This window comes from Quercus robur, chromosome 1 (assembly GCF_932294415.1).
Source record: "Quercus robur chromosome 1, dhQueRobu3.1, whole genome shotgun sequence".
NCBI classification, from domain to species: Eukaryota; Viridiplantae; Streptophyta; class Magnoliopsida; order Fagales; family Fagaceae; genus Quercus; species Quercus robur.
Window position 1 is genome coordinate 2,139,022 of NC_065534.1, and position 11,740 is coordinate 2,150,761.

At 31.2% G+C, this 11,740-nt stretch overlaps 1 protein-coding gene across 1 annotated transcript; it reads left to right on the forward strand.

The window, feature by feature from the left end:
* The first annotated feature begins 773 nt into the window (after positions 1–773).
* LOC126713496 (probable aquaporin NIP-type) lies at positions 774–3,388 on the forward strand. The gene is made up of 5 exons (XM_050413257.1): positions 774–934; positions 1,189–1,410; positions 2,082–2,279; positions 2,373–2,434; positions 2,989–3,388. Exons 1-5 carry the CDS (start codon positions 818–820, stop codon positions 3,197–3,199), a joined length of 810 nt encoding a protein of 269 aa, XP_050269214.1. The 5' UTR covers positions 774–817; the 3' UTR covers positions 3,200–3,388.
* Positions 3,389–11,740: the final 8,352 nt, after the last annotated feature.

Sequence of the window (11,740 nt, forward strand, 5' to 3'; positions counted from 1 at the left end):
TGCTATTTATAATGAAAGAAAGAAATGACAAATATTGACAGAGACTTTGAATTGAAAGGATTACATAAATTTTGGACTTCAATTTACAAAATTAAAATCTTAGAACCTACTAATTAAGTTAGCCAAATACAAATAGAATCAGTTTTTTTTTTTTTTTTTTTTTGGGGGGGGAGTGGGAATCAAACAAACAATTCCTGAGTCCCAAAGCAAAGAGCCTTGTTGAGGGCGTCATAAGTACCTGGCATTAGATACTCGCTAGAGGCGCAATAGTAGCACTGGCCAGCTTCTTTATTCTTCTGCAAAATCTTCTCAATTGTTTATTGCTTTCAATTGATGTGTTTAATTAATGTATTCAAATTGCAACGAGGTTGCTATTATGTTTTCTGAGTCTTTTGTTCTCTTGTTTTCTTTTTTGCCACGTGATCTATAAAATGGGAAAATAAAACCTAATAAGTGTTTTCTAATTATAAAATGGGAAAGAAAACCTATCTTAAGTTTTTTTCTAAAATGGGAAAGAAAACCTATCTTTTAGCTGCTTAATGGTTAATATAAAAAGAAACAAAACTTCACAGTTCTGGTAGTTATTTCAGTTTTGAGGTCAAGATTGTATGAGAAAGCAGAAGCACATATATACATCCGCAAACCACTCCTCAAAACAGGTAAACCATCAATCCTGACTTTACTTGACATGTATATATATAATTATATATAAATTTATTTCTTAAGCCAAAACTAAGATTCTATCCGCTGCTTAAAAAAAACAAAGATTATATCATACAAGAGAAGAAGAAGAAGCATTTGATATTATAGGAAGAGAATGTCTTTACATGAAATAACAAAGATGGAAGGAGGTAGCACCTCAAGCAAAGCCGGTGGCAGCAGCGCAACCGATAGGATATGCTCTTCATCGGAGATGGTTCAGCTCATTCAAAAGGTTAGCAAAGGGTTAAACTTATGTACAATTCCTTAGATTATTCAATTATATTCAACTACATGGTTGTATTGACCAATTCAGCAAAAACTATATTATCTTTTTGAGTGACAATCTTATTTAACCATATGGTTCATTTATCAATGCATCTATATGGTTAAATTTGATTGGAGAACTTAAAGTATCATACTTAAGGATTTGTCTAAATTTTACTCATTATTCCTCTCAATTTTATTTTATTTTATTTTTTTCTTCAGGTTATTGCTGAAGCCATTGGAACATACATGTTAATCTTTGCTGGGTGTGGTTCGGTTGTTGTCAATAAGATATACGGTTCAGTAACATTTCCAGGGATTTGTGTAGTATGGGGTTTGATTGTCATGGTCATGATTTATTCTCTTGGCCACATATCTGGGGCTCACTTTAATCCAGCAGTGACTATAACTCATTCAATCTTTAGACGTTTCCCTCTCAAACAGGCAGGTTTTCAAATCCACACCATAATACTCAGTCTCCAAGAAATTATATAAATACAATACATACAATACTCAACAATGTGGGTGGGTGTTAATAAAATCAAAACACTATCTTCTTTTAATTTGGTATCGGAGCCTTTTCAACCCTCATGACTTCCAAGTTCCAACTCCCCTTCATATACTTCTACCATTAACTCACCCCTAAATCTTCCCTAACCACTCATTCTCTTCCTCCCTGGTCAAATATTCATCATTTTTGTCTATTCCAATTATCTCAACTGGAAAAAAAACAATTCCTTCCATACCTTAGTGTTCAGGACCTTCTCGGGTTCATTAATGGCTCCAACGCATGCCCTCTTTCCACAATTTGTTTCAATTATGCCAATGTTTCTTGAGGATTCTTAAGGAAAGCACTTGACACAAACATGTACAAAAACTCTATATAAAAAGTTGCATTCAATACACATGTTTTGTTAAGTCTGGAAATGGTATATAGTAGATAACCTTATCGCTAAACTTTAATTTTGAAGAGATTGATTCCCAAACTTGTTCCCGTTATACATCACCAAAGACACTTTCCATTAGTCCAACTATAAATATATATATATATATATACACACAGCCATGCACATAGATATATGGTCGCTAAATTTGGTTAGTTTTTGGTTTTGCAGGTGCCTCTATATATCTTGGCGCAGTTTTTAGGATCAATTCTTGCTAGTGCTACGTTATGTGGTATTTTTACTGTGCATAAAGAGGATTTCTTTGGAACAGTGCCGACTGGATCCAATTTGCAATCTCTTGTTATCGAGATCATCATCTCCTTTCTTTTGATGTTTGTAATTTGCGGCGTTGCCACAGACAATAGAGCAGTTAGTAGCATATATATATAGCTTTCAAAATTTCCCATCCAATGAGTTTATATTTTTAATTGGTTAAGTTTGAAACAATTTCTTTCCTTGTAGATTGGAGAATTGGCAGGAATTGCTGTTGGAATGACAATACTTCTAAACGTCCTTGTTGCCGGGTAATTTCTTAGAAAATTGTCGATTATAGCTCAACTATTGTTCCACTCTCATTGTTTATTTCGTATAAGTTTATTTTCATTGATTTATTTTACTTAAAAAATTAGTTTTACAACAATACAGCTATAACTTAAAAAATGAAGGAAAAGTCATGTTATAAAAAAAACTATATATATTCTCATTTATGATTACAAAATGAAAAAAGTTAACTGGTACTTTAAAAGGCATTGTTTTAGCTTTTAGGATATATTTTTATAAATTTTTTATTGGAAAAGAAAAAAACTGGTAATTGTTTTGATTATTTTTTATATTTTTCATAAAAATTGTATCAAAATTTTCTTAAAATAATTTATTAACAATTATCTGATCCTTCAAAATTTTAAACCAAAACTAAACAGACACTTAGTTGGTGGTATATAATATTATGATCACAGGGTTCCATTCCATTCATTTTATTAATGCCAAAAAAAAGGCCCTTGGAAACTTTTGGATTTTTTTTTTTTTTAACATCAATCATACAAAATTTGTTGACATTTGTTACTCGATTATATTGCAGGCCAGTATCTGGGGCATCTATGAACCCAGCCAGGAGTCTTGGGCCTGCTCTTGTAGTGCATGTATACAAGGGACTTTGGGTTTATATTATAGGGCCACCCATAGGGACCATTTTTGGTGCTTTAGCCTATCATATCATTAGATTCACTGATAAACCACTCCGGGAGATAACCAAGAGTTCATCTTTCCTAAAAAGCATGTCCAGAGAATAATGCTTGCAGCAAGTTAATCACCAATTTTATCACTTTTTGTGTTACCCATTACTACAACCTTGTCATGCTAGCTACTAGTTCCTCATATTAGGTAGAGCCGTAGAGGAGGAAAATAAAGTTCAACATTGCTGTTTTGTTTACTTGATGAAACAAAACATAGCAATAGTTTTCACTTTTATATATATATATATATATATATATATATATTTTTTTTTTTTTTTGGTTAGGTACTTCTTAAAACAAATATTTGTATTATGCAATTGTTTGCTCCTTGAGATTTATGTTCTACTGTTCAAATGTAAATAATAGAAAACTAATTGCCATTGTTGATGTTGATGTTGGAGAAAATATGGGGTAATATTTATCTTTTGTTAATTGTTTTATTTTTATGTAACTTTTTGAATTTTAAGAGTTAGGATTTTGTCATTAAAATGATTTTAAATGTTTTTAATATTTTACTAATATGTAAAATACAAAAAATTAAAAATAAAAAAACCTATTATTAGTAAAATAGTTATCAATGTTTTCTTCCATCTGACAAATTCTAGATTTATTTCCATAATTATGTTTAGGGGTCTGCGGGTAGGGTTGGAATGTTTTTTAAACTCATTGTTGGGTTGAGAAATTTCTCAACCCAAACCAACCCATCACATGTGACAAGTGTATAAACCAACACAAACCGGTTGGCATGGTGGGATGTGCATACATGTTTCATGTCTTATAAAAATATCAAGTTTCAATTAACCAGTTAACCACTTTCAATTCATATCATATGCCTAAATTATATTTGAAATTTCCAATTTCATAGCGAATCTCAAAATCCAAAATCAATCAAATAAAAAAATAAAAAAATAAGGGTAATAAAATAAACTTAGATCATTCATGTTGAAAAAACTCATCAACCTAGATCTGACCTAACCTGTGGCTCAAAACAAAATTCTAATCCACTTGAGGCATTGGATTGGATCAAGTTGGTTCATTGAGATGGTGGGCTGGATTCACATTCCTACTTACGTTTTCAAGAATTTTGTTCATTTTTTTAGTTAGAACTATAATTAACTAGCCTATCACCCTTTCTATTGCCGAATTATCATGGGTGTAAGCCAATCGTTTATCCTAAACGTTTACTTATTGTAGTTTGTATGGGGCTACATAGACATTCCATGTGCAAGCAAACTTTTAGTAGGCTGTTGACTTTGGAATCCAATGTTCTCATCTAATTGACAAGTCTTCATTTCAGCCTCTTCATTTCAGTCATTGTTTCAACCATTTCTTTTTCTTGCTCAACAAAGTTAACAAACACTATTCAATTCTTGATGGAGGTCTCCACAGGAACACAGCTAGGCTAGGAAAACCAAATCAGGTGTCATTAAACTAAAAGAAAACTACAAGGAAATTTAGCATAATCTAAGTTAAAGAATTGTAGATAAACTGATAGTGAAAATGAACTAAAAATTGAAGTTTAAACAATTGCATGCCCTAAATTAAAGAAATCGCATTGGAAGAGCCCAGATTTAAGTTTTTCTTTCTTTTTTGGTGTTGAACCAGCAGGTAGCCCTTATTTAAGTGCTAGTATTCGAATTCATGTGCTACATTTACATGATTACAAATTAAGGAGACTGAATGCCCACAAATTACATGATTACAAATTTATTTAATAGATTTAAAAATATTTATAATGTAATAATGACCTTCCTAGGACACTACTGCCCACAAACCCTAATAGAAAAGTTTTATTAGTGAGTTTTCAATGGTAATAAACTTTGTTCAGTCTCTCTATATGCCTCTTTTTTCTCTCATGTGTTCGACAATAAGTTAAAGCCAGGAAGAAAAACCAACACCACATGAAGCCACATGATTATTGTACACACAAGAGCTATATATCACGTGGCTGCTAATGTGAGACTCACATTTCCGTGGGTGATATTGAATGTATTACTCTTAAAATGTCCACATTTGTGGTAAAATCTCTATATAATATTCATAGGACCCATTGCTAGCTCCCTTGCCATGCTATTGTCACAAGTCACAACTACTGCCTGAAGCCCACGTCCTTCTATTTCAGAGTAGTACTTCTAAAACCACAAATTATTCCATAATTTTTTTATCACAATTTTAATGTGGTAAATTGTGAATGGTTAACCATCACTTACACGTGGATCCATTAATTATTTTTTCTTCCCCAATCACACTTTACCACATTATAGTTGTGGCAAGAAATTGTAAAAAATTTTGTGTTTCTAGACATTTTCTTTGTTTTTTTAATATATAAATCTTATGATACGGTCCAATTACCAATATTTTTTTGGATTAGATCATTGACTGAAATGTGTAATGCCACATGGTAGGGTCTCACATTTTGTATGTGTCACTGTCCCTTTATGAAGGCGTAATATAAATATATGGAGGATGTTGCTAGCTTGATTTTATTTTTTATTAAACTCATCTCAAATAAAGGGAAAAAATATATATTCATTGATTAGGTAGCATGTTCATATTTATTTGGCTGGTTGCAACTTAATTGGAAGTCCCCTTTACTAGTAAGGTTTCCCAATTCTGGTTCATGTTTACTGTCAAATGGTACTTTCCCAGACAGAATATTTTCCACTACAGCATCTGCATACCTTCCAAGTTCCAACCCTACGAAAATTTAGATAAACTTTTTCTTTTTCCCTTTTTTTATAAAGAAATTTAGATAACTTGAGAAGACAGCTAATCTAAAGTTGCATTAATACAAGAATGACAGCATGATCGTTAGGATTAACACAAAAACACACCTATGGATTTTATTTTTTTTTTTTTTTTTTTTTTGAAGTCGTCACTACAAAAAAAAGGTTATGTAGCCACGTTTTTAAAACGCGGCTATAGGTCAGAAAAACATGTTTTGCCGTCAATCAACAAAGTGTTTTGTCGTTAAATAAAAGAATTTATAACTCGTTCGTGTTTTGATGTGATGGTAAAAAACAATCATCATAACAGCAAACAACAATATTTTAAATATTATCTTATCTATACCAAAAAATAAAACACACCAATGTGCAAAATTAGAATCATTTATCTACTAGCTTCAAATGGATAATAGGTTAATAATTAAATATCCATTTAACAGAGCTTGACTTCAAAAGATAGATAACATTTAATTGCAATAAAAATACTTAACCTTGATCAACGTCTTTGATATAGGAAATATACATAAAATTCTCAAATCTGTGAGATGCAAAAATAGAGAAAAAAAATATGCATCAAAGAAAAAATATTCGCACAAGACAATATTTACATACGTGATTCAACAATTTGCCTACATTTATGGATTAAACCTTAGAAAATCTTTTAGTAAAAACCAGAGCACTTTTGTATCAGGTCAAATTATAATCCAAATAAAACACAATTAGGTTGCATATAGACATTCGATACTCGTAAACCGGGCCCAAAAGAATATGATATGAAACCATTAGGATTCCACAATTTCCACTGTGGCTTATGTGGGCAAGTGGTACATAACTATGTAACAAGTGGTACATAACTATGTATAATATATCCTGCCATCACAATCTATATTATCCTACCCACCACGAAGATCTAGTGGGAGATGCATGTCATTGGCAAAATATTCAGTCTAGAGCCAACTTGAATTGAATTAGACCATCAAACTTAAACATCCTTTTCAAAGCTTACTATGAAAGGAACAAGATCATATCCGTACACTTGAAATGAATTCGATCATTTGATACTGATGAAAGGTATGAATCATTACTTTGTCGTTCAATCATCTAAGGGTCCGGTTGAAAACTTGAAATTGATTTACCCCACTAGCTTGCTTTTTTTGATCTATTTTATTTAAAAATAGTTGTGTTTAGAAAGAAATAAAAATTTAAAAAAATTATAGCTAAATGGTACAGTGTATCACAGGGTGACCTCAATCCATGACAAAATTCTTGAGATATTGATGAGGTGGCCGTGGCAACTCAATTGTATTTGCAAGTATCTCTAATATTACTTGAGCAGTATTCATACCGTCTTATGCAAAAACTATTGTACATTTTAAAATAAAAACTTATTTTTTCTATTTTAACTAACCATTTTTTTAAATACTCAAATTTAATTATCTATTTTATACTTTAACTCATTAAATTATAATTTTTTTATTTTTTAATAATTTCTTATTCTTTCTTTTCTTTTTTTTGAGAAGGAATAATTTCATATTTCTTCATATACAATATTAATAATTATCCATTCTCCTACTTTACAATCAAAAAACATAAAAAATTGTTTTACATCTATATTACATATAATAAGATTTTCCTCTTTAAACTAGACTCTTTTATATGATTCAAAAATATCCTCATTAATGAAGGGTAAGTTCATTTAGAAATAAGATTATAAATAGAAAATAACAAATTTCATTTTGAATTCAAAAAGAGAATTCCTAAAACTTAGGATTTTTTTTTTTCATTCACGTTCAAAAAAGAAATTACAATTATTGCTTATTTCTAAAATTTATTATTTTTATTTGTTTGAAAAAAAAATATATATATTTCTAAATTATAATGAATGCAAATTATTAACCTTTACCAAAAAAAAAAAAAAAAGAGTCTCTGAACACGCGTGCTCAGAGGCTAGTATACTATAATAACTTGTATATTTTCACAAACACTATAACAACCATAATTTTTTTTTTTTTTAAGGAAAGAACAACCATAATTTAATGTGAGAAATTTTTGGATTTCAAAAGTTATATTTTAGACTTTAAGTCTGTTTGGATACCACTTATTGCTGAAAACTGAAAACTGAAAATACTGTAACAAAATAATTTTTAAATATGTGAATTGTACGGCATCGAGACCCCAAAGCCCATGTCGGCCTTGAGCCCAAGCCCATACAGGCCCTGGGCCCAGGCCCATACCGGCCTTGGGCGCAGGCCCAGCGGAAAGGTCCAGTTACCCTACGCCCTTCTTGAAACTGCCTTAATGTAAAAACAAGTTTTGGGTTTTGAGTTCCAAGAGGTGATCGGTTAAACTTTCCCGGGCAAGCAAATGAGCCGTGTCCGGGAAAATCATGATATGCACGGGAAACTGAGTTGCCGAACATAATCGATCAAGCTGGAACCAAGTTCCAAGGCCATAAATGCTGCACCGCCCTCTCACCTAAACATCCACTTTAACCAAATAATATTGGACCTTCAGTAGCACTAACGGTGGCTGTAATCATAATCTCCCCACTAACCTTGGCTATAAATAGAAGAAATTTGGGAGAAGAAGGGGTTCAGAAAAACTGAGAGAAAACAATCAAGTGAGAAAGAATAAACTGAGTGTTGCTTTGAGTCTCTCTGCCGAGAACGACCCAAAGTAGGAAATCCTCAAACTCACTACAAATAAATTGTGAGCCCAAGCAATTTAAGACCCAGAAATCTCATACTTGGTTCTTACATGAATAATACAATAAGACCCATTTTTAATGAAAATTTTATTTAAAAAAAGTTTATAAGTCCCATAAATAATACACAGGACCTACTGTCAGACGCTATACACTGAATCCAAACATGCCCTTTATGCTATCTTAGATGAGCCGGTGTGAATATTTCAAAATCTTGCACGTGTTTTGCTCTTTAACTTCGCCGAAAAAGCTGTCCTTTCGTATATCGGCCGCACAGTGAAGTTGTGGAGGTCCACCGTTGTGTACCCAATTAAGGGCTGAAATGGACGGCTATGATGCAAGTGCAAGGTCAAAAAATTGGACAGGATCCGAATTTGATTTCACACTGTGCCGTGGGCGGCCCGGGACCCATCAATATGTTTGGGTAGAGTAAGACATGCACGTGCACATGCACACACAGGTTGATACAATTGCTTACCCTAGATTCATTCAACATTATTATGAAATAAAAACCATGGATCCGAATCAAACGGCTATAATCATTGCATCAAATCCATAATTCTATCATTCATCCAAAAGTTTTGGGGTCCCACTGAAGATCATTATAACTATAGTGGGTCCTTTAATTCCTTACCTTATCCTTCAATATAGTACTATAGGGGTGACATTTATATCATGAGGTTGTCCTCATGGAGTACTAGCATGAGCACTTTTAGTTTCATCCAAAAATAAATTAAAAAAAAAAAAAAATACAAACTTTTCTTCTAGGAACAAAGCAAAAGGCAATAGCCCTCCCTAGAAATGATGAACTTTTGGCAATAAAACAATATATGCACCACATTGTCGTGAGAGACAAATGTTTAAAAGTTTAATGCCATGTTAGGTGTGGATTTGGATTGCTTTTATTGTTTATGATTATTTGATTATTGAATTTTTGGTATAATTGATTATTGAATATGTTGGTTGAAATAGAAACATATATGATTATTAGATTATATATTCAGCTATTAATTATTTTCTTATTTTGCCCCACTTTTTCAAAGTTCCATTGTTAATTTGAAACATGGTCATTCCATGATATATTAAATTGTTTTTGGTCAAACCGGTTTTAGAATAATCGAGTTTGTTACTTTGTTTAGTAAACCAAACATTAATTTTAAAATTAAAACCTATTATACCAATCAAAATAAAATAAACCAAACTTGTACTATTTTTTTAATAAAAAATATATAAATATAAAACTTCTTAGATTTATCACACACTGAATCAAATTTGGATTGAGAACAACTTATTAAAAAAAGAAATAAGTAAAAGAAGAAGGTGCCTATTTTTAATCAACATGTGCAGCCTCACAATCCAAAAACTCATTAAATTCCCATATAATTTCTTTATGAAGAGTATATGTATGTAGATTTTAGCTTTTGTTTGGTACAACTTATTTGGCCAACTTATTATTTTTTTAAAACAAAATAAAAGAAAAAAAAAAACAAGTTATTTTAAACACAAACTTAGTGTCCAATTAACATAAAAGATAAATAACTCACAACTCTTATCATGTGGCACTTTAAAAAAATAGATAGAGTTTTTATCACATTGATTGTTGTAGTATAATTAAAAAATTAGGTTAATTTAACTTAATTTGGATTTGAAATGAGTGAGATATAATTGTTATGAATTGGCACATTATGTTGTTCTCAAGATTCACTTATAACTTGCTTGTTTTTTGCTTGAGTGAAATCTCCAAGTTCCAAATTTCGAATTCGGCTAGAATTAAGGGTTGTTGCTTGGTTTTGACTCCTACTAAATACACTTATATAAACCATTTGATGCAGGGCTCCTAGTGAGCTTATTGTTGCTGCAATTATTTGAGAACATCCTTTGAGTATTAGAGGTTTTGATTCATGAGGGTAATATTCGTTCATGTTGAAGCCCATTATAGAAGGATTCTAGAGTTTTTGAAACTTCTACAAAAGAAAAGCAATTTAGCATTCACAACTTCACATATGTTATATATAGAGATTATGACTACAAATGTTTTGTGAGTATAGCATATAGTAATCGATCATTTATAATGGATTTTATAAAAGAATTGGATTTTCAACTCTACAATGGTTTTTTAGTTTTTTTTTTTAATTTTAGTTATTACCAAATTGGTTGCTTTAGATTTAAAATCTGATATATGCGGTTAAAATACATGGAATATTCATAATAAATTTGTTTATTCAACCTATTAAAATTTTTTTTATTCAACTCGATCAAAATAAAGTTTTTCCATTGTATAAGAGTATTTAGACCACATATTGGTCAAAACAGTTGTTTAAACATGTAATACAGAATAATTTTTTTTTCTTAACAAAAAAAAAAAAAAGAGCTTCAGAGAGAGAGAGAGAGAAGTTTTAGCTTTAGGAATTAAATGATGAATGAATATCAAGAATTTTTCAATGAGGAACGTCAAGTGGAGGTGGAGCCACGAGATGGTGCATTGTGATTTTCATCACCTGTGATCCAATGTATGAATGAATAGCCAAAGGACCCACGTGAAGAACCGAATCCCAAGTCAATGCCGAACTTAAAAAAAATTAATGAATCGGTTACAGGAAACTCTACCACACCCAACCCCTCCTCCCATCTTAGCTGGAACCTCTGTACTCAATAGTGCATGAACCGGACACGTGGGCGCACCCTATTGCTCTCCTTTTTTTTAGCTGCTAAGCTCTAATCTGCCGTCAGTTTCAGCCTGCTCTTCCGTTACAACTAGCGTTAAATGAGTTAGGAATGTTGGTAATGAAGTTTTCATTGTTATAGTATTTTCTCAATATTTTTTTACCTATATATATTTTTATAATACTTAAATAATGTTACTAGAAATCTCTTGCCAAACGGGCCCTTAAGTTGTTATCTAACAGTTGCGCTCTACGCATGAAAAAAGTTATTTATGTTTTTTTTTATTAGTGAACAACATAAATCATAAGTCTAAATTTTAGTTCAACTATTAAATGAGTTAATTTCCAATATATTAATATGTTAGGGGACAAACAAATTCGTAAATATGAGTTTGGGTTGTGTAATTTTTTTTTTTTAAGGAATTGTGTAAGATTGTAAATATGTTTATAGGAAGTTTGTAAATTATTGATAACATAAATATTAATTTTTGTAATAAAAATCACA

Bases quoted from the DNA above. Each gene is read 5' to 3' on its own strand.
- LOC126713496 (XM_050413257.1), top strand. From the start codon at position 818: ATGTCTTTACATGAAATAACAAAGATGGAAGGAGGTAGCACCTCAAGC. The intron at 1,411-2,081 runs GCAGGTTTTCAA...TTGGTTTTGCAG, and splicing joins GACGTTTCCCTCTCAAACAG to GTGCCTCTATATATCTTGGC. The intron at 2,435-2,988 runs GTAATTTCTTAG...ATTATATTGCAG, and splicing joins CTAAACGTCCTTGTTGCCGG to GCCAGTATCTGGGGCATCTA.